The sequence below is a fragment of the Musca vetustissima genome, unplaced genomic scaffold (assembly GCF_032173495.1).
Source record: "Musca vetustissima isolate MV318-11 ecotype Yass unplaced genomic scaffold, APGP_CSIRO_Mvet_v1 utg294, whole genome shotgun sequence".
Taxonomy (NCBI): domain Eukaryota; kingdom Metazoa; phylum Arthropoda; class Insecta; order Diptera; family Muscidae; genus Musca; species Musca vetustissima.
In genome coordinates, this window is record NW_026881643.1 from 176827 (window position 1) to 202207 (window position 25381).

At 32.4% G+C, this 25381-nt stretch overlaps 1 protein-coding gene across 8 annotated transcripts in view; it reads right to left on the reverse strand.

Moving 5' to 3' along the window:
- LOC133327609 (mitogen-activated protein kinase-binding protein 1) overlaps window positions 1–25381 on the reverse strand; it is a 162705-nt gene that overhangs the window by 34504 nt on the left and 102820 nt on the right. For 2 of the 8 annotated variants that reach the window (XM_061536137.1, XM_061536134.1), the window contains exon 1: window positions 24009–24146. The exons of the other annotated variants lie outside the window; for them this stretch is intronic. In XM_061536137.1, coding sequence (XP_061392121.1) covers window positions 24009–24074 — 66 coding nt within the window. In that variant the 5' untranslated portion in view covers window positions 24075–24146. Of the gene's footprint in view, window positions 1–24008; window positions 24147–25381 lie in introns of those variants that run through there. 8 annotated transcript variants of the gene reach the window in all.

Consider the following 25381-nt stretch of genomic DNA (forward strand, 5'->3'; position numbering starts at 1 on the left):
CCATTCTGTATTAATTTCATATAAAAATTATTCATGTTAGTGATGCCTGTTGCTACCGCGTGGTCTGCTGCCAATCAATTTATACCAACATTTTTCTCTTTTTGTTCTAATGTCTTTTTGCAGTTATTCTTTATGTTGTTCGCCTTTTGCCACCTCCCTTGGTTGCTGTATTCCCAAAACGTTCACACAAACCCCTTTTCAGCATTAAGTTTCCTGATGTCTGCTAAACTTCCGACTTTGGCACATTGAATATACAATACTAATTCTGTAGGGAATAATTTAATAAACGTCCGGCAAAATGTGCAATAACAAATTATGTGCTAATCATTTTAAATTGAATTTAAATAACACTTCGTAGAATTTTTGATTTGGTAATGCATTAAGGGATTATTTTAGAATCCAAAAGGAAATTTCCCAAAGCAGGACATTGACCTTTACACATTGCACACATTAAATTAAATTACACAGTGAGTAAATTTAATATGGATGTTTGTTGGTGCATCGTGTACAGTCCACAGTTATGGGCTGATGGGGTATGGATAGTTCTGTTTTTTTTTTTTTTTTCAAATATACCGAAAACTACGAAATATTACACTGTGCAAGGTATCTGGATAACGATCAAGTTTATAATGATCTATAATCATTCAGAGGTTTATGACTTTCGAATGATGTGTTAACTTTGTTCAGTGGAAATAAGTAAAACAGTATTAGTCGATGTTGCCGATAGATATATACTCTCAGCCTATTTCGTACATAGTATAAATGTATTCGGACTTATGCAAGCAATTTTGGTATGCGGAATCACTGTCGTGTTGGAGACATTTTTTTAGAGTTTTTCAAAATTGTGACCGTATGTGGGCAAAGTACTCTCACCATCGATTCGGAGCATTATGGTCATATGATAATCGACATTTTTACCTGTTATTAAAGATTACAACTCGGAGAATATGTGATTTCAACAATACGAGAGAACAAGAACAAGAGACATTTACTGGTCGCGTAATTTTCGTTGGGCGACATCAACTGGCCACTGAGATCATGCGATTTGAGACCATCAGACTTTTTGTCATGTTGCGGTTGAGATCCGCCCAATAAGTTGTTGTTAAAAAGTGGTGGAAAATTACCTCAAAAGAATCAATGCTTGTAACAGTTCGACTGGAGGTCATTTAAATGAAGTAGTGTCTTACACAAAATGTTAACTAACGTCCAAAATTTATAATAAAGATAAATCATGAAAAAATATATTTTATTTGTTTTTATACCCTTCACCACACTGTGGTACAGGGTATTATGTCTTTGTGCATATGTTTGTAACAGGCCAAAGGAAACGAGGTAGACACATGGTTCCTTTTGAGAATATGCATAGAATCACCTTCTGAGTCGATTTACGCATGTCCGTCCGTCATAGGTCACTTATTTGGCCCAAGGACGAACCCTATTGAAATTGGGACAAATCGGTACAGATTTAGATATAGCTCCCATATATATTTTCGTCCGATTTAAGGTAAATAGTGCACCACCTCCTGCCTGATGTAAGATGTAATTTGACACCATTTTGTTTGCTCTATCACCGCTCTCAAAACCCCAGTTGGTGTAGTCCGCATTGCTCCAGAAGCTCCAGAAGCAGAAGGTTTTGATTGAAACTTCATTAAAAGCCTACCGGCCTTAACGACTGTATATGGTCTTTCCATTTCAGTTTGGCCTAGGATGACTCCCCTACTTGTTGCATGTTTGGTTAAAATATAAGGCTGTACAACATGTTTGTTTAAATCGGATGCTCTTTTCACCATCGGATGTTTACCATTTTGTGGGGTAGGTATCAGAAAGAGAGGGCCGATATTTCTCATCGTCGAACATTACATTTATGATGTTTGGAAAAAATATTACGATGTGTAAATTTTCGATGGATATATTACTGAATGAAAAGAGCCACAAACACGTCCGATTTAAATCTAAAGTGGGTACCGCTTTTAAAAATATCATTTCGAGAATAACACGTGCGCCTCTACGACGGTTTTTTTTATAATTGTAGGCTCAGCCAATTTTTGTTCGATCTACTCTAAATGACAAAATAACATTTTTCGATTTTTTAATTAATAAAATTATAATATATTTTAATAACGACACAGTCCGCATTTAATTCTATTACAAGTAAAAACCTATACGAATCTAAATAGTTTCAATTTAAATGTTGCTGATGATGACTGCAATGATTTCATCACAAATTGAAATTTGCATTCAATTGGTTGTTGTTCAAAAGCATTTTAAGTATTTATTTTTTAATTTTTCATACTTAAACACGAGTTGTGTGAATTGCAGTTTTTTCTACTTCAAAGAATGTTATGAACTATTAAAACATTCCAATAACAAAAATGGTAGAAGAGTGTAGAGCAAATTAGGCATACAACATTGTTGTATTAAACCATGCATTGGTTTTTTCGTCATTTGGGGACCTGAGAGACCCACACAACAAGATGAATATTTTGTCGTGTAAATATGTGTGGAATTATATAGGTATATATTTGCAAGATCCTCTCTGGACTCAATGTTGCCTACTTCGGATTTCAAGATAAATAACTCTTGCAGCATTAAATGTGTAGATGTCAATAAAATATCATGCTTGACAAAGAAACAGATTTTGAATTCAAAATCAGTTTTAGATAAATTTAAATAATTGTTGTATTGTGTAACTATCAATGGCCTTTTTGGGCTTTGTTGCAAAAAACCCAAATCAAATATATACATATGTTTCTATATTTAAGAAACCCACATTATATTACAGATTCCACATTAAAAAAAGACCCAATCATCTGTTTTAGTGTTAAATTGATGCACATGTAAAAACAACATTTTTTCTAAAAAAAAACAAAAAACAACGCCTTCAATTCACACTCCATAAAAAATCATTTAAGCCAAACACACAAGTTGTTAATAGTAAATATTTCAACGTGTGTTTTTTCTTTTTTTCAATTCATAAATATGCAAATGTGCCAAATTCATTCAAGGAGTGATGTAGTGAAATAATAAAAAAAAAAAATATTGAAAAAAAAATTAATTCAATTGTGGGCGTCATACACACCGTCGCAACCAATAATATCGCACTCTTCTAATCTGCGCTTTAAAATATGCTGGTGTCATTTTAATTTTTAACAACAGCAACAACCATTAAACAAGAACAAAATCGCAATTCATTGCACACTACAAAAAATAAAAAAAAAAATAATTTAATGTGCTCCGAGAGTCAGACTCGCTTCATTGGAATTGCCATTGAGATATGAAAGATGATCTCACACACTTTGTAGATTTTTTTCGAACAGAAAAAAAAAACAAATCGCTTTACAAATTAACAACAAACAAAATTATTTTAATTGATTAAATTATACAACAGCTACAGATACACTTGTTATTTGAGAATGTAATCAAGTGTTGATGAAAAAATTTTTTAAAAATTATATGGTCATTGGAAATTGCATGCTTTTTAGAGAAAGAATAGAAAATATTAATTTTTTTAGACTGAGCTACCGTCCACCTAACTCGGGGGTGTATATTTAATTTATTATACCGTTTGCAACACAGTGACATTTTTGTCATTGTCTTTACAGATAATAAAATACCTTCTTCCAGAAACTGGTCAATATAACTTTATATAGGTCTTCGAGCGATTTTATGTAGTTTGAAGGGACACAGAAAATTTTCTATGTAGAACCTCTAAAAATATTTTTATTAATTTTTTGGTTCCTCATAGACGGAGGATATATAATCATTCAACATGCAAAACTATTTTACTTGCTTCAATTAAAATTAACAAATATTATTTTTGGATGAGGGCTATTAGCTCGAGCAATAGACCTTTGATAAGGAGTAAACGCGAGCAGACATATAAATTGCGATATTAAAGTTCCCCTAATTCAAAATCCCGCCCCTTGATTAGATTAGTATACAGGAGTGATTACAAATTAAATAAATTATATTATTAATAACTTAATTGCGATACTGCTATGACCTCATAAAACGAAGAAAATACTAATTTTATGATCATTATAAAAAAGTGAACGCAAAGGAAGCAATAATAATAATGAACTCTAATGAACTATTGCGTTGCCTCTATTATAATAAAAATTATAATTAATAATACAATAAAATTAAACTGGACTTTGAAGTTGAGTTTTATTACAATATAATCATTTTTCAAATAATAACAATAGAAAACTAATGATGGGTTGTTATTTACAAAGATGCGAATTACTTGCAAATTTAATCGAGGCTCAAAGTTTTGCAAATTAATATTGCCATAAATAAAATAAATTTAGGAGAAACAAATTTTAAAATGTTGTATTCAAATTAAATCAGTCCGAATGTATACTGAGGCCAATTGCTTTTGATGTTTGGCTTTAATATTCCAAATGATTTCAGTTGATATAATATATAAAAATATGTGCGGACAAAGCAATTATTTTTGCACTTTATGTTGTTCAAAAATCATGGTTAAAATTAATTAAAATCATGGTTAAAATTAATATTTATATTTAAAGATATAGGGTGATGCCGGAGGAATGACTATAAAGATAATTTAATTTTATGAGACAAAACATAATATTTAGCGTTAAAGGTCTGTCTCGGTATTCTGGGGGTTTCGAAATCAGTACTAAATATTTTACCATTAGAAAGAGGTATAGTTTGAGACCTGACTTGTCAAAATTCATATAACTTCCAACAAAAGGGGGACCTTCAAAATAAATCGATGGACATGAAGTCTATTTTCATATTGACCCATTCTGACAATTTTCAGCCAGGAGAATTATATGATACCCTACACAACTTCCACGAAAATCTAACTTTCAGTGGTACTACATTCTGAGTTTGGGCAATATTTCGCGATATTTGCACCCTCTTGACCGACTAGATAGTCAACAAATATTACTAATATTCAGTAAAGCTCTTCTAATTACTTGTCCAGATTTTCTTCACCGTGGGTTGTGTTGTGATTTTCGGCTTTCAATTGTGACCTATAGAACGACTCGAAAAAACACAAAAAATTAAGTTTTCGGTCCACTTCATCTCAATATTGTAATAATAAATAATATATAAATACGTAAGCACCCGTAAATATTTAAGTTTAAGCTAAGACAATATAATTGGTATCAATTTAAAGGTCATCCACCCTCTTGGATATATATGATAAACTTCTCGGGCTAAATATATAAGCTATAGAATAAAAATTTTGTCATTTTCGCACAAAAGTCAGGGTCCATTTGACCCGCTAAATATTGACCGATCAATACAGGCTTGCTTATTCTTTGGCCCGATGTAAAATTTCGCAATGTTCGGGCCGTAATTGCGGCCTCTGGAGCGACTAGAAAAACCAAAAAAATGAAGCGTTTGGTCCATTTCATCCCTATAAATATTAACCGATCTTTACCAATTACAATAGGGGTCTTCATTGGGCAGAACCCATCCGGCATGCAAAATTTTGTGAAGATTAGCCATAACTGTGGTCGGTATCGTGTTAAAAATTATAATGGACAGACGGACGGAAGGACACACATGTCTAGATCGACTCAGCTAGTCGAGATATGATGATCGGTATACTTATCGGGTGGTCTAATGACCAATAATTCGCGGGGCTGCTCAAAGCTATAATACCCTGACAACATAGTTGTGTAGGGTATAATTATGTCTAAGGTTGATTACTTTTAAGGGGACAAGATAGTTATTGCCCAATAAAGAAATTATTGATTTTTGATCAGATCTCGCATCTCAAAACTTGGACTTCAACATTGTCTGCTGTTGTTATCCATTGAAATTTAAATTTCTCAATGCAATCGGATATTTAGGTTCGAACATGTTATAAGGGATATGTCGAAATATTGACTTATATTGTTAGTCGGTGTTGCCGACGGATTCGGAATTTCCCACAGGTTCTATTATACGCTTTATATAAGTTATATGTTTTTATTAAAGAGGTTTCGGATTTAATGTTAATCAAATCGGTTATTCAATTCGCTTCAAATTAAATATACAAGCTTATAAAATATTGACGTTTTGGTTCAAATCGGACAAAAATGTAGACCATTTTGTGTGGTCTATGAGTTGACCGATAGTGCCCATCTTTGAACTTAAACTATGTTGGGGAGAAATATTACGATGTTTAAAGTTTGGATGAGACCGGTTAATCCTTTCGAGGGTACATACCCTCATTAGTCATGGACTGAGGGTATACAAATTAAAAGGGAAGGTACCTTCAAACACGGATTTGAATATTTTCTGTAAAGAATTATTTTAATATCCAAGAATGCTAAATTGTATATATCATACCTGAAAATGAGTCTAAAAACATGAAAATATGGACAGGCTGGCGGATATGGCGTATGTTGGAGGATATAAATATTACAGGCTGAATATAAAAATTACAAAATTATTTAATTTGTAGTCGATGAATTTTAAAGGAAAAAAATAAATTTTCCAGATTTTTTTTGGAGTATAAATGTAGTTTATATAAGGGCCAAATTTTTGAAACTAGGAATATGTCATTTATAGTTCGTTGGATTTTAGAAATAATCCTTTTCGAATATCTCAGCTATTTATCAAAATTACAGCATTATTACACTTTATACCCAACCAATTATATACACCCTTTATATTTACATGTATTTTGTACGCATGTTTTAAACATTTCAAATGTACATACATTTCATTTAGCCAAACTGGCATTGAAATTTAAATATTTAAAATCATAAAATGTTGTTCCATTTTATTTAATTGCATTTAAAAAGGCAATAAAATTTGCTTTAATATTTGTAGATAGTCATCTTATGCTAACAATCCATATATGAGTTCGCAGTTGTGTGTTTGCGAAAAATGTCAGAAAATTAATGTTCAAAAACCCAACATATGATTAAATCAAATATTTTATTGCAGTGCCACAATTGTATGATGCCTTTGTTGAGATTTTTAACGCTTCAATTATTTCGATTGAATATTCAGGATTGATGGGTGGTTTTGCCAGGCCGCCTTCCATCCAAACTAATTTCGTATATTATATATCAAATCAAAATAGTATTGTGCTCGTGGACTTCGGAAAGATTTAATGATAATTTTGAAATTTAAAACAAACATCAGCGGCAATCGAATACAAACAGTTGTTGTTTTTAAATTAGCGACATTTGCATACAACCATCATTGACCTTGACTCTGAACATTTTAAATTGGCGATGACATTTTTTAAGCATTTTGTTCCGCACCTTAAATTAGAATTTATATAGAAAACATCGAATTTAGTATTGTCTTATTTTTTATTATAATAATTTGGTAGCGTATAAGAGTTGAATATTTTAATTATTTTTTTAAAATTCTGTTTCATAAAGTAACCTTTAAAATAAATCTATTAGGAAATCTAACCAGATTTAAAAAAAGAAGCCTATTAACAAATTGTCGAAGTTATTTTAAGAAATCTCAATGTTAACGCAAACCAACATATCTTCGAAACCTCTACAACATTTTCAATAATAATTACCAAAAAAACAGTATTTTTAGATTTCAAAAAAGGCAAACAATAACGACTACGAGTGCCTGTAAAACGCAAGAATTCATGTGTGTGTAAATTTTTAAAATTTCTGTGGCGTATCATTTAAAATTATTCAAATTCTTTATTTGATTTAAAGCTAAACTATTGAAGTTGACACCTGTCAAAGTGTATAGAATTTAAACAACAAAAATAACATCGATAAAAAGAATGACATGACATAAAAACCCCAAAAAAATCTGAAATGATGCCGAACAGAAAATCTATTTTTTATAGATATAAAAATTTACAACAACAACAAAATATTTGTTGATGTTATGACTTTTTGGTCATCAACAACAAAAAGACCGCTGGCCCCAACAACATGAAAAAATAACAGCAAAACTTAAAAGAAATCAAAAACTACTTTGCAAATCATTCATTCATTCAATCAGCCAGTCATTCCAGCATCCTACGACAATTTGTCAACATTTTGAGGTGTGCGAACACCATCATGCCACTTATTTATCATTGAAATGTAGCCATGACAACCAGACATCACAAGGTATTGTGATGTTGCCATATGTACTAATGGGTGATTTTCTAACCAATGAGAAATACAAAATTACAGCAAAACAGAATTGCAAGCCACCTACAATTATTCAGCTTGAAGTCTTCGTGAATATTCGAAAAACGATTCTGCACATATCAGCACAAACTGCGGCTGAAGGGACATCCGCCGTACATTGACATGAAGCACAAGGACCTTTTTTATATTCTTTAGTAAATTCACGCATTCGCTATTATTCACGCAATTCCCTATTCTTTAAAAAATCCACGCCTATATACGGACCCTAAAAATATTCTTTAAATAAAAATTCACGCCTATATACGGACCCTAAAAATTTTTCTTTAAATAAAAATCCACGCCTATATACGGACCCTAAAAATATTCTTTAAATAAAAATCCACGCCTATATACGGACCCTAAAAATATTCTTTAAATAAAAATCCACGCCTATATACGGACCCTAAAAATATTCTTTAAATAAAAATCCACGCCTATATACGGACCCTAAAAATTTTTCTTTAAATAAAAATCCACGCCTATATACGGACCCTAAAAATATTCTTTAAATAAAAATCCACGCCTATATACAGACCCTAAAAATATTCTTTAAATAAAAATCCACGCCTATATACGGACCCTAAAAATATTCTTTAAATAAAAATCCACGCCTATATACGGACCCTAAAAATATTCTTTAATTTTAATAATCCACGCCTATATACGGACCATAAAAATATTCTTTAAAAAAAATTCACGCCTATATACGGACCCTAAAAATATTCTTTAAATAAAAATCCACGCTTATATACGGACCGTAGTACAAAATGAAAAAATTCGCCGTTCCAACAATAATTTACTGTGAAAAAAATTTATTCCGGGAGGGGGCCCGGGCACCCGGGCCGCCCCCCTGCCTACGTCCCTGGCGTACACCCATATATGGTCCTATATATGGACCCCTAAAAATGCAATTTAAAAAATCCACGCCAATATTCTTTAAAAATTAACGTTTAAAAAACCCACCTCTATATATGGACCCTAAAAATACACTTAAAAAACTCCAGCCCTATATATGGTCCCTAAAAATATTTTTTTAAAAAATTCATATATGGCAACTCTAGTAGCTGCACTACTTCAGCTACAACACCTGTCGCCTTGTGGCCATTTTCTTGAAACCACCTTATATCTGTTTCCAATTCCAATCGAGTGTCTGTGCGTGGTAATGATGATGAAGAAGAAGAGGAATGTTTTATTGAGACTTTTACAGTGAACCGACGACATGGCAGACATGTTGGCAACATCCGTTTGTCTGTCTGTCGGCACTAGGTGGTTCATTTAATCATTCATCCATACATTGTTGTACGATACATTGACGTTGTAGTCAAATTGATTTGATTATGGCCTAAAAGACAGAAAAAAACAACAATACGACCTAATGTGTTGTTATGCCACCTCATGTCGTTCTAATGAATTACAAACTCATGGACCAAGATAGCAATGTTAGATAGCAGTTAGATGGTATTCAATCAACCACAAAACACATGATAAGTAAGAGGTTTTACAGAAAAGATTATTCTCCTCTTAAACTTACAGTCACAAATCGAGTCAATTGGAAGCGACATGTGGGTTTTGTTTTCAATTTTTGCTGTTATTGACTGTTTTACTTTTGGCTTTAATGATTGTTATGGTATTTTAGTTTTTCAAACTGATTTCCACTAGATTTAATTTGATTTTGTCAATCTTAGCTGTAACAAAATGTAAAAAAAATAGTATATATTGTATGCTTATGTTCTTCTCAGCTGTCAAAACTCGAGTAGAACATTTCAAATTTTATTAAAAATGAAAAACAATGTAGGTTGCACTCGAGCAAGGTGTTGAAAAGATATATGATTGATTGCCATGACATGGTGAAGTTTTATATTTGTTTTTGTGTTGATATTTTTACTCACATATTTTGTCATATTAATTCGTTTAATGTACATACCTAAAATGAAAAAAAGGAAAAAATTAAATAATTAGTAAAAGTGAAGAATACATAAATGATTTTTTTTTATCAAAAAGTGGGCAATTAATTTTATAATACTGTTAACGGCTATTGAATCAATAAACAATTTTATACATACACAGAAAGCTATTTTAATTAATATTTTCATAATTTAATACATAATTAATTTTTTCCATATTGTACATGTACTCGATTTGAATTCAAGTACAAATTCCTATAATCAAGAGAAAGCTATTATTTTTTCTTTTCAAAAAAATGTAAATATTTCATTAATATTACAACTATTTTCCTACTTCGTTCTACTTTACCACTATTTGCGCTCATTTTTCTCTCTCTTTCTTTTTTTATCGACAAAAGCAAATGTATTCCTCCCAAAAAAAAAAAAAAAAATACAACCACCATTTATTGTTAAGTTGTCTTTTGTTTGTTTTTTACCTCTCCCCTTACTTGGTGGTTTTATGCAACCGTTGACTTTTCACTCACTCAATTGTGACTAGTTTCGATTTCCATTGTTTCTTTATTTCCGACACTCTTACCGACCGAATTTTGTAACACCAAATTCGCATATGTATTTTTCAAATTATTTCAATATAAGTTCTAAATACAATATGCCAATCAAGTGTTGATATCTCTGACATGAAATCAAAAATCAGACTAAGTGGCGTCGGAAGCACGTGTAAAACATGCGGGAAGATAACATTGTAACATTTCCTACGTCACGGTCCAGCTTTTGCATACCTTCATTTTCCATTCCGATTAAGACACCTCCAAAAAATGGGGTTGAATGAATACTTGCAAATGATCATTTGTCGATTCATCCATTCCAGGTTTTGATCGGCCAAATAGGCGTGCCGATGTGTGGGAGCTTCCACAATGAATTGTCTTCCTTTGTCGCTTTTCGAATTTCTTCAAAGACTAGTTAGTTTTATCGCATAAAGGGACAACCATTTGCATCGAAGTACTTTTACCACGAATAACTTTCCAGGAATTTGTCTTTTAATGGCTTGGGAACTGCCTTTTCGGGAATATATGTATTAGCTCTAGTATCGTTAAAGCGTCATTTTATCCCTTGAATCTAATTGTTTTAAATATACAGCCCTTTTTTATAAAAAAACCAGTAAGGAAAGTAGTAAAGTCGGACGGGGCCGACTATATGATACCCTTCACCACTATGGGTATATTACACAGGACTATTTACATGAAATTGAATGAAATAAAATATGTGATATTTATCTAAATGTGAATCGACTTCAAACAAATATAAATAGGTCATCCGTTGGACTATGTCTGTACTTCTAGAAAACGCAACTACATAATTCAATGCTAAATTTTGTACGTTGTGCAAAATTTGATGTCAATCTGACTAACATGAGGAGTTTGATGCCCAATTTACTTGAAATCGGGCGAAAATATATATGGAAACTCTATCCAAATATTAAGCGATTTCAAAAAAACTTGTCACAGGTTAATTTCAGAAAGTTTTGTTCCTATTGATTCCTTGGTGCGTCAATTACTTAAAATCAATCTATAATAATAGGGAGCTATATCTAAATCTGGACCGATTTTCACGAAACAAGGGAGACATCACTCTAGGCTCAATTCAGTACGTTATGCCAAATTTCGTGCAAATCGAAAGATATATAGCGACTTTGGTGCACCATTTACATGAAACCGGACGAAACCATATGTGGGAGCTATATAGAAATCTGAACCGATTTTCTCGAAACTTGGCAGTCATCACTCTAGGCTCAATTCAGTACGTTATGCCAAATTTCGTGCAAATCGAAGGATATATAGGGACTTTTGTGCACCATTTACATGAAATCCGACGAAACTATATATGGGAGCTAGATCTAAATTTGGACCGATTTTCTCGAAACTGGGCAGACATCATTCTAGGCTCAATTCAGTACGTTATGCCAAATTTCGCGCAATTCGAAAGATATATAGGGACCATTTACATGAAATCGGCCGAAACTATATATGGGAGCTATATCTAAATCTGGACCGATTTTCTCGAAACTGGGCAGACATAATTCTAGGCTCAATCCAGTACGTTACGCCAAATTTCGTGCAAATCGAAAGATATATAGGAACTTTGGGGCACCATTTACATGAAATCGGACGAAACTATATATGGGAGCTATATCTAAATCTGGACCGATTTTCTCGAAACTTGGCAGACTTCACTCTAGGCTTAATTCAGTACGATATGCCAAATTTCGTGCAAATCAAAATATATATAGGGACTTTAGGGCACCATTTACATGAAATCGGACGAAACTATATATGGGAGCTATATCTAAATCTGAACCGATTTTCACGAAACTTGTCAGACATCATTCTAGACCTAAATGATTAAGCTGTACCAAATTTCGTGCAAATCGAAAGATATATAGGGACCGTTTACATTAAATCGGTTAAATATATATATGGGAGCTATATCTAAATCTGAACCGATTTTCCCAATTTCAATAGGGTTCGTCCTTGGGCCGAATAAGTGACCTGTGCCAAATTTCATCCAATTCGGATCATAAATGCGACCTGTACTTTGTTTACAATTTAACATGGACAGACAGACAGACGGACGGGCGGACGGACGGACATGCATAAATCGACTTAGAAAGTGATTCTATGCATATTCTCAAAAGGAACCATGTGACTATCTCGTTTCCTTTTGCCTGTTACAAACATATGCACAAAGACATAATACCCTGTACCACAGTGTGGTGAAGGGTATAAACAGTCGGGTATTGTGATTATCGAGATTCTTCGGTCAAAAATAAATAATTTTGAATATGTTCAATATTATTGTGTGGCTTATTTTTTTCTATTTTTTTTTTACTTTAAGTCTGCCGTTTTAAAATTGCAAGCTCACCAACCAGCAATGACTTCATTATTTATAAATATGTCTAAAACAGCCACATGTTTTTGTTTATCTCAATCGTTGATCACTAAATGTTTCCCCTCCCTCTTCCTATTCTAATTTTATTTTTATAAATTTTATTTAAATCAATTTGAAAAAAAATGTTATTGACAAACCTTTCCGATTCATAGTCGCCATAAATCTTTGCCATTTACTATCACATTGCGATTCATACAAATTTGAATAATTCCCCATACTAGAAGTTCGTGTTTTTTCTTTCATTCTCTCATTCTTTCGATAAACTGTATTATTAATTGGTATTTTTATAGTTTGTTGAACAAATCAACGGTTGTTCCATTTTTGTCTACCACATTAATTTTTTTTTTGTTGATAATTTGTCCATAAAGCCAATATCTAAATTTGTGAAGCTGTCTCATATATTTTTTCTTAAAACAATACCGTAAAATAAATTTGCATAAATTCGGCTTATTTTTAAAAGTAACAGAAACGAAGATTCACTGGAGGAAATTTGACACAGCGGCAAATATGAAATATGATGATACTACTACAACCGGCATACACGACTGAATATTAAATATCCATAATTATGTTTATTTGTAATAATAATTCGGTAGATTGGGAATCGTGGCTATTATACTTGAAGGTGAAGATAAATTTGCTAGTTTCTGTATGGAGTTGCTATATTAATGATGATCTAAAGGGTCTTCTGGTCTTGACATATAAAATTGCAGCTGTAACATGAGACTTCGGATTATAGGAGTCAAAAGCAGGTACAAAAGATGGATTAGCTCCAATTTAAAGGTCTAGCATATTTAAACTATTCAGATGGCTCTGGAGGTTTTTTTTTCAAAATTTAAGGTTAATATTTCAAATACACTGAAATCCTCAGTGTGACAACTACAATACTGTATCAATAGATGTTTACAATATTACACATGTGAGAGAGTTCCCGTATGTAATTTTTTTCTAGAATTTGTATGTCAATAGATCACAAATACACAAAAATATAATTTATGTTTAAAAGGTATATTAATTACAAAATTAACTTCATTTCAGATTCCAATTTTTAATAAAAAAGTGTTGTCTTATTAAGCAGTGATTTCCGGTCGTTAATGTCTGAATTTATAAATTTCTATGCTCAATTTGTGACTAATGATTTATATTTTTTATGTAAATGTGTGAATTTTTACAACAAATACCATAAAATCAAGAAACTAATCTTCTTCCGTTGGCGGGGTTAACAACATTAAACGTGTGTATAAGCACCCGTTATAACCTTCACGGCGTATTTTGTTAAGATGCCGAAAAAAAAAATGTGTTAGCAGGTTTGTGTTATTGACAATTGTGTTGACAAATATAACAACAAAAGATAAAAAACAGGTTAAAGAGATTACAAAATGAACAAAAAACTCAACTTTGCCTTAGGCTAGACCGAAGGACTCGGATCATCAGGGCTAATTAAGTCAATACAAACTATTCCAAAAAATATGGATACGATTTTACACGATCAGCTTGGTAAAAAAATGTCCACTGGATGAATGGTGCATCAGATCTAAAAGCAATGGTGTGATATTTTTAGTTTTAATGGCAAAACTGTACTGTTTGAATTACGAATCTGAGACTCATCTGCTCTCTGTGTGAAGGTACGAAGATAATGTCTATTATGTCAACCTCCAATGAAATAAATTTAGAAAACATGGACACTTAGTCCATTACGGTAAGAGGGATTATTTCCTAATTCTTGTTGTCCGATAAGTCACGGTATTTTTAATGTAGCCTTCGAAATAAAACAAATTAAAACTTGGTTAAGTTCGGCCCGAACAAACATTTATTACCCTCCACCATGCGGTGTATATTCTGAATTTCTTTAAAAAGTAGTGATCTTTACATGGAGATTGGGTATTTTAAATGTTTATACTCTTAGAAAATTAAATAAAAAACCAGTGAGGGGAGCAGTATAGTCGGACGATACCCTATACAACTGCCACTGAGCTCTAAGTTTCTGTGAATATATATTCCGAGCCTGTGTAATATTTTGCAGTATTTGCAATCTCTTAGCCGATTAGAGGCTTTTTCCGAAGTATAACTTTATTCCATAAGATTCAAAAAAAAAAAAAAAAAAAAAAGGGTTCATTTGACCCGGTTAATACAGACCGTTCATTATCATTGCAGCCGTTCAAATTAGCGACGTATAATTGTGGCGTCTTGAGGGACTAGAAAACCAGACAATAATAAAATTTTTGGCTTATTTCATCCCTAGAATTTCATTTCCATAACCGGAACCTCATGCAAAAAACTCCTACCTAAAAAATATCACAAAAAATAAGACATCTATTTAAGCAAAACTCCCACATCGAGTATATATGACAATATAATTGGTGTCAGTTTAAAGGTCAACCACTCCCTTGGATATACTACCAACTTCTGGCGTCTATACAAATTTTGTATTTTTTCATGCAAAAGTTTGGGTAAATATTGGCCGATCATCATCAAGCAGTCATACTTATTCCTATCTCTGTGTAAAATTTCGTTATGTTCGGGCCATAATTGTGGCCTCTACAGCGACCAAAAAACAAAAATAATTTTGTTTGGTCCATTTCATCCCCATAATATCAAAAAAAATCATTATCAAAAACAATATGGGTATTCTTTGGCTACAACCCGTCCGACATGCAAAATTTAGTGCCGATGGATCTATAACTGTGGTCCGTATAGTGTTTAGCAATTATAATGGAGAGAAGGGCTGTCACACATGTCTAGATCGACTCAGGTAGTGCTAAAAGTTGGATCTAGGTCCAATATTTCTCGTCGTTACAAAGCTACAACACGCTTACAACATATGTGTATAGAGTAAAATTACAGATACTAAGATTGGTAAACTAGGCTGGGGACTCTAACATAGCAAAAACAATTTTTAGGGGAAAATTCCGGAATACTAATATAGGGCATATTTAGTGAAAACTTTAAAAATACCGAAAATAAAGCCGGATATTTATACGACCTTTATATGAGGATTATGGGAAACATAGGCTTATAATGACCATTTTCTTTGCAGATGTATCCCAGCTTCCAAAATATCGAAATACTAAATTATAGACCTTTCGGTGTCTAAAACTTTCAAAATATTTGAAAATGGGGCGGTACGATTATATGGGAGCTATATTAAAACGTGTACCGATATAAACCATTTGCAATACCAGACATCCTAGGAGTAGTGGCAATGTCAGTGCAAAATTTCAATGCTCTGTTTTAAATGTTGCGATCTTAATAGTGATTACAACAGACATGCGGAAATGCCTGTATCGACATAAAATTTAACATTATAAATGAAAGAGGAACTCCACATCCTAAAGACCATAGTCGTCCAATGGATGAAATCAAATTTTCTGTTAAATCCTAGCCACCCTGAAGTTATCATAAATATCTTACAATATCGAAATGAATGCATAAATTAAGAAAATATTTACATGCTCTTAGAAGTCTATAGATTCCGCAGATAATTTCGAATCATATTCATTTCAACGAACCTATTATAACACTTTCCTTTCTCCTCTCTCAACTTTTGAACAAAAAATTACAATTTTAAATACAGCAGCATTCAGCAACATAAAACTTTACCAAAAAAAAAACCCTTGATGACACTGCCACGATGATTCTTGTGATAGTGTCATTGCCACACAGAGCAACGCAACACCACACAAAACAGAAGTTAAGAGCGGGAAGAACCTCCAACCATGACAATGACATGTTAAGCATAGTAGTAGACAAGAACCACTATTTAATATTCCATAGAGAATGCGTGTTCGCACAACGACAACAGCAACAACATTTATTGAAAACGAATGAAAAAAAGAAAAGAAATTGGAAAACAAATTTTTAGTTGAAAATAGAAATTGATTGCGTGGCAGGGCAGCACATCTAAGAAGCCATTCAGACGGTATTGTCACGACGCTTTGGAAAGGTATCAGAGAATTACAAATTAAAATTAAAAAAAAAAAAACTCAACAGAAATTCAAGTTGGGAATTGCCGCCATTGAGCGAGCATGCATGCGTGCGTGTGTGACGCTAAGTCGTTTTGTCGTTATGTCTGAATTCTTTATTTTATTTTTTTGCTTTTCTTTTATGGAAATTATGTACATTTCTTAAAGGTGAGGCATTTGTAGTCGTCGTCATCATCGTCGTCGTCTTCGTCGCTTGTCGTTGTCACTGTGATCAAATTCATGGGTATGACTGTAATTGTTGTTGCTGTTGTTGTACGTGTATATCAGTCTGCCGGCATTTCAACCATAAATGCCGGTATGCGTTTTGTTTTCTTAGCATTAAATATGGGGTTATTAAATGGTATTACTTCAGAATAAAACTGATATGATCTCTAAACATGACGTTTTTTGTTGGAAAGAAATCTATAAATTATTGTATGTTATTAAAATGTTTGAGGATTTTCCTTGAGATGTCACTTATTTAGAATTGAAAAATCACTTTTAATAAAATTGAAAAATGACAAATGAGGTTCGGGAAAACCTTTTTAACAAAAAAATATGAATTAAAATTAATTTATCGATGCTGTGTGCAACAAATCTCCACTGAAAGGGCTACTTGCGGTAAACTATGGAAAAAGGACAATTTGGAACCATATATTTCAGGAAGTAGTGATTTCCCCCCAAAAATATATCTTTATACCCTTAGACTTATGGATTCCCCTGATATCGGATTTGATCTAGGCTTCGTAAAGATAATAGGTTGTGTAATGTTTGGTTCAAATTGGACATTCCATTCGCCTGATATTGGTTTTATAAATATTGAACATGTTGACCATTTGTGAGGGAGGTACCAGAGGGAGTGGACCTTTGGGTCCTATCTTCTGACTCGATATAGGTTGGGTAAAGAAAATAGGTTGTGCAAAGTTTAGTTCAAATCGGACATCCCTTTCGCCTAATATTGAATTTATAAATATTGAGGTACAGAAGAAGTGGGCCAATCTTGAGACGTGATTTAGGCTTTGTAAAGATAATAGGTTGTACAATGTTTGGTTCAAATCGTATGGCCCGTTCGCATGATATTGCAAAATTAACTTTCAGCTAAATTTTGACCATTTTGTGTGAGAGGTAACAGAAGGAGTGGACCGATAATCCCCATCATTGAACTTAAACTATGTTGGGAAGAAATATATCCTCAGTAGCCCTAAATCTGAGAAATAAGAATTTAATGGTGATTCCTGCCTTGTGCTTACAGAACCAAAATTGATAAACTATTCCGAGCTCTTTTTCCAGTTTATTTTAGATCTCTTCGGTGCTTCCAATTTAATAACCCTTTCTTTTTTATAAAACATTTAACACATTTGCTTAACAGAGGTATGTATGCATATACCTTCGTATGTTTAACCGCCACAAGTATGACATGGCAAACAAGACTAGAGAGAATTGTTGTACACTTGTCTGTCACATGAGACTGTTTAGAAAAAAATCACGTATCTATATTCTAATAGGAAAAAAGCAACAACAAAAACAAAAACTGCATACACGATGGATGGCGATGGTGACGGTGATCTATCTTTATGGTAGATACAACAAATGTCAACCCTACCCTCCTCATATTTAAATAAATATAAATGGCCAAGAGTTTTGGCGAGAGTGTGTGTGTTTGGCTAATGTATGTTTGTTTGTCTACATAGTTAAATAGAGAAAACAAGAGAACTTTTGCATTTATTTAACGGCCAATTCAGAATACAAAATGAACTTCGAATTCAAAGAGAGAAAGAAATGAAAAAAGAAATGAAAAACAAACCGAGTTAAGGTTTGTTCGTTTTTCCTTCTGTTGGCTTATAGGAATGGTGTGGTCAAAGTTAGTTGTAGCTTTTATTTTTGTTGAAGAAAAAAAAACGACTTCCAGGTGACATTTTTAGAATTTCCGAACAAGAGTTAACCAGCAAGAGGTTTAGTTAAATATTTCCAAATCGAATCTATAAATACATTTTTAAATTGATTTAAATAAATTTGGAAATAACCAAAAATAAAAGCGTAAACAAAACAAAAAATCATCCCACGAATTGTTTTCTAGATTTGTATGTCAAATGTGGGAGTTGAAGTTTTCGTATATGTATTTTTTACATTTCATATAAAAATTAATCTGGAAATATTCAATGAATTCAATCGTGCAGGATTTCATTTCGTCATTTACAGATCTATAAAGTGTAATTAAAACAGAAAATAATTTTAAAGAATATCAAATGAATTAAAAAAAAAAACGACTCGTAGGAGATCTATATTTCTATATTTTTAATTAAAACAAGGGGCCAAATTTAACTTCCGAGGTATATCGAAACTTAGACATACATTGGCCCGTCAGGAAATTTTTAATCTGACTAAACGATGTACCTAATTATACGCTCAGTTTGTTAACCATAAAACTGAGGGTATATACATTTTGATACGGTGAAAATATGCCACATCGAAATATTCGAAGATGGGAAATATCGGTCCACTCCTTCCAATATTTCCCCCACAAAATGATCAAAATTGTGCAAAAAAATGATTTTATAATATCATGCGAAATATCCGATTTGAATAAAACTTTACACAACCTTTTATCTCAACCAAGTCTAGATCAAATCCGAAGATGGGACCCAATTCAATTTTTAGAAATCCAATATCAGGCGAATGGAATGTCCGATTTGAACCAAAGTTTGCGCAACCTTTTATGTTTACCAAGCCTTGATTGAGTTTGATGATGGGAGCCATTGGTCCACTCCTCCTGGTAACTACCAAACAAATGGTCAAAATGTTCAATATTTATAAATCCCATATCAGGCGAATGGAATGCTTGATTTGAATCAAACTATCCATAACCTATTATCTTCACCAAGCCTAGACCAAGTCCGAAGGTGGGATCGGTCTGCCCTCTCCTCTGGTACCTCCCCCAAAAAAGGGTCAATATATATTTTATCAAAATTAAATTCGAAACATCTTTGACAAAAACATACCTTATATAAAACTAATAATAAAACCTACGTGTAACTTCGAAGACCTCCGCAAACCATAAGGTGAGAGTATATATCTGTCGGCAACACCGACTGACTGATTATATACTTTAAAACATTGGCATATGTTGGAAATATACTTTTCCCCATGTAAGACATTCAAAACGTCTTTGGATTTTTTGTGAGAAGTTCATATCAAGGTCAGACATGTATTTTTTTCTAAACCCGCTGGAATTTTTGAGTTCGATCCCCTTAAAAACGACTGCAAGCTTTGAAGGCATTTTTTATACAATCTATCTGTAGGCATTTAAAACCTATATATTTATATACTAAATAAAAATCGTAATACTCAGAATATAAATGTATAGTTTACTGACACCCGAATTGTTATAAAAAATACAGGTATATATTTTTAAAGAAAAAATGCATGGGACACAGCTGTACATACATGCAGTTTATTAAAGTCTCAAAGATCCACATTAAGAAAATAAAAATAAATAATAGCCTGCAGATCTCTGAATTATTTTACTGAAAAAAAATATTCCGAACCATATAAAAGTACTATTTAGATTTTATCAAATGATGTCAACTGATAAAAAATGATGTCATCCACCTCTATTCATTCAAATGTATTTCCTGAGATTTTTTTTGCAAAAATTATTAATGCTATGCCGGACAATTGAATTTTGCTGATAAATTTTGAGCACAATTTGTTTTGTTGGCCACAAAGGTAGAAAGCCGAAATGTGGTGAGGAAATAAATACAACATGAAGCAAAATGCGAAAAGCTGAGAGCTAATAAAAAAACCATGTTTTGAATTAGAGGGAATTCAAACTCAATTTGTTGTTCATTTTAGAAGTTTATAATGCGTGTTGATTTTTTTTGCGTGGAAAATGACACACGCTATCAAACTATGAATGACTTTATTAAAACCAAATATTGCCATAAAAGAATGAAAGTTAATGAATGAATAAAATATAGTAAAGAATAAAAAAAAATCGATTTATCTGAAAAATTTTAAAATTAAAACCCTATTAAAATCTAGAAAATTTTTGCAGAAATAAAAAAAGACAATGGTATAAAAAAAAGGAAATATTACTCACAAATCAATGTGGTAGTATTGAAGAGAAACATGAAAACGTTCGTATATAAATTTCGCATGCATTTTCTAATCCACATTTCGAACAATACAAAAAATATTTCACACAAATTACATGGATTAATTGAACGAAACGCCCTCACACAATAACAACTTGATTTTACAATGGATTAAATAATTGTCAACTTACATAACAATGCCATTACCAGCAACACCACCACCATCATCTATCAACTAATCTCCAAATCCGAAGCATTCAATTCAATTACACTATGCCGCACTACAATGCAATGCCGAGCTAACTTCGTCGCTGCGCTTATTTCACGCTGTACACTGCACAGTGTACACTGCTGACTGCTGCATTGAAATCTCATTAAAATGTTAATAATTTCCTAATTTGTTATCGAGTTCGAGAGATCTTAATTGCATTTTACTCGAGTGAAATCTCAACTTTTGGCCATAAAATCCAATACAACTTTTCTACTTTTCGTTTGTCTTAACACTTTTGTTTTTTTCTGCTTCTGCTTCTGTTTTTGCTTTTGTGTTGTCCTCTGTACAAAAGTTGTCTTTGTTTGCGGCTTTTAGCTTCTGGGTTATAACTGAGCTGAGCTGTTACAAAATCCACTTGGTAGCCAATGTTTCCCCAATGTACAAATATGGCCAAGATTAATTGTTTAAGTTGTGTAAAAATGTATGTATGTAGCCTCCCAACGAAAGCACACACACATGCAAACCTAACCATAGCTAAGTTCCTTTGAGAGAGATATTCATAATGGAAATGCTAATTTGTTTAATAAAATATTTAGTTTAGAATATAAAAAAATGTATTAATTGAATTAAAAATTATGGGACTACTAATTATGGCACACAAGAAAACTATAAAGGGGTAAAAATAATAATGATCGATCGAATACAAATATGAAATTTTTAATCGATATTAGCCATATAATTTTGATGGATTTTGCTGATGTACAAGGGCAACTACATAAAGCAATGTCATTCATTTTTATACCCTTAGCCTTATGGCATACAGCAAAAATGTGCCTCATCCAAATATTGATTTTAGATCCCATTTGTCTTTGGTGGCCAGCTGATGCGCACGACAACTTCCGAAGAAAGAATTCAAACTTTGCACATCGTAACATTTCTTCCAAACATAGTTTTAATTCGATGATGGGGAAAATTGGTTCACTCCTTTGATCCCCACAAAGGATCAAAATGTTCAATATTTGTAAATCCAATACTAGGCGAATGGAGTGACTGATTTGATCCAAACTGTGCACATGGTAACATTTTGTTCCAACTCATATTATGTTCAATGATGGGGAAAATAGCCTCACTTCTTCTGCTACCTCCCCCACAAAATGGTCAGAATTGTGCTGAAAACGCATTTTATAATATCATGCAAATATCCGATACAAATCAAATTTTATATATTTTAATATCATGCTGGGATATAATATCGGTTCACTACATCCGATACAAATCAATATATTGAAAATTTGTTAATGGAATATCTGATTTGATTTTAACTTTGAAATCGTAATATTTTTTTTTTCAAAACATTTTCGCCATATATCCGTCAAACATGTTTTTAAGTCCCTCGCTTAAGAGCAATAATCATACGAAGATCGGGATCATCCGTTTTCGAGCTACAGTGAAAAAAACTCTTTTAAAGTACGCTTTTAAGGGTTATATAACAACTCATAACTCAGCCAATTTTTGTTGCTATTAGCATTTAAGTTCAGCTGGGCCGAACTTTTTATAACCTCCACCAATTGATGTATTCGTAAATTAAATTTAAAAAAACCGACAAATTTTCACCTATATTTCCAATTTTTGGAAAATATATTTTAACCCTTCAAGAACGCGATTGGGAAATGCCAGTAATACTGAAAATGGGAGGAACTGTTATACCAGATGTTGATAATTTGTGGTAAACAATTTGACACCCAATGATATCACACAATTCAGCTGAAATATCGTGACGAAAATAACGAATGAGGTGTACCTTTATATGGGGGTCTATCCCAAAACATGGGTTAATACTGACGATTTTTATGAGTATCCAAAATATGAAAATGCACATTCCACATGCACATGCAAATTCCACAAAATAACGAAATTTGGGAGGTAACGATATATGGTGGCTATACCCTAACGATGATCGATATGTTCCTTGTCTAATACCAAACAGCCTATCTTAAATACAGCGAACTCTCTTATGATTTCAATAGATGTCGATTTAGTCGTTTACAAATGTCCACCCGTCCGAATGTCTGGGTGGCTGGTGAGCACGATAACCTTCCGATTAACCGATTTCATCCAAAAGATGCACATCGTAATATTTCTTCCGGTACCTCGCCCACAAAATGGTCAAACCTCGATCGATAGAAAAAGTGGCCGTTTTAATCCAAACTTTGCATATCGTAGTACTTTTACCAAACCTAGATAAAGATGGGACCTCCGCTACACAGGGTCAAGATTTTGAAAATCTAGCATATAGAACAGACAACATGAATTCTTATAAATCGGTTTCAGATGATAATATAATTAAACAACACACACATTATGTAGTTTTTTCTTCTGTTTAAAATTTTCAAATACATACTTTTAAAGTGACACACATTCTTTAACAGCCCTTTGAAAATCATCGAAACATATATCTGAAAATCGGGGTCACTTTTAATAAATTCGGGGTTTTCACAACAAAATTCATAGTATTGGTATATTTGCCACGAAAATATTCAGACCTTTAGTAAACGTACGCTTATCTCACTTAGAAAATTTGTTTTTAAGAGCCAACTCTCCATTCTCAGTTTCAAAAAAATTAATTTTATTTTCTATTTCATTCAAACAAAAATGTCCCTATAAAATTTTCTAGAAAAAAACTTAACTTTTTAAGAATACTCAAAACTATATTTTTTTATCAAAATCTACACATTTCAAATAAGAACAAACAAACAAATTACCTCATAAGCAGCAACATCCTCTTTGCCATAAATTGGCACTGGTGATGAATTACGTGGAGCAAACATTTTTTTTTTGTCGACAAATGTTTGAAATTTTCACAATTTGATATTTTTCTTTTACAAAATAAAAGCACAAATGAAAATTTAAAACTTTTCTCAACTGGCAGACGATTACACGTCGGCCATTAAATATTTAAGACACAATGCGTTTGAATTCTACAGGTTGCATGACATGCAAAGAACAAAAAACGACACCAGTGGATGGTGGGTAATGTAACCGGAAGTTAAGGAAGTAAATATGCCGTCTTGACGGACTTGACAGGCATACAAATGACTTGACTTAATTAATATATATATTTCGTTGTTGTAATTTGTTTTATTTATTTGTTTAATTCTATATATAATTATATTATAAATTGCAATTATAATTATTATTATTTTAATTCATTTGTTGTCATGAGTTGTTGTTGTTGTTCTATTATTATTATTTAAATTTAATGGCACTTTTTTAGAAGAATTCATATCTCATACAAGGTACATTAATGGAGGTCTGGAGGTTGCTGATCTTGAATTGAGACTTCAGTAACGCCTTCTATGAGCACAACAGAAATATGGCATGCGTCACGCCAGCAATTTTGTCGGGTGTGAGATGTTGTATGGAGGAGAACATTCTATATGAAATAGAAACGTAACGTGATGACTTTTTAAGCCAAGTACTTCCTGAGTTCACTTTTTTCTAATTTTCAGATTTCTTTAAATTTGTTTTTTATTTCAGATTTTTTTAATAAAATCTTTTTCTATGTTTATGTTTTTTATTTTATTTTGCATAAAATCTTATTTTATTTAAGTATATCAATGTTTTGTTTGATTAACTGTTTAACTTTTTGCCAAGGTCATTAGCAGTATGACTTTTTTCTTTGCTATTTTTTTAGCTTCTCGTTTCAAATTACCACAAAGCAGTCGGTGAGTGAGTGTGGTGGCATAAACGGTTTTGTAGCTCTGAGGTTTGGTTGTATGGATGGAATTGAGTCAAGATTCCGACAAATAAAAAAACTGTTTTGTACACCGTTAGTGTTGCTATTTTTCCAAGCGATTTATTTCTCTTTATTTTTTTTATTTCGTAATGGTTATTTTTAAATTGTTAATAAAATTTGTTATTGTTGGTGTTGTTTTTGTCCTCCTCGTGGTATTATAAAAAAACTTTCTTTTGTGTGTTTGTTGGTTGTTTTGATCGGTAGGCGTTGATGTGTTTTGGCACTTGTTTCAAAAATTCGAAACCCTCACTAAATAGATTTCCTTAATTAATAATATTCGTTGAAATAATTCGTAAGATCGATTCGATGTTATATGTATTTTTTTATTTTTTATTTCTT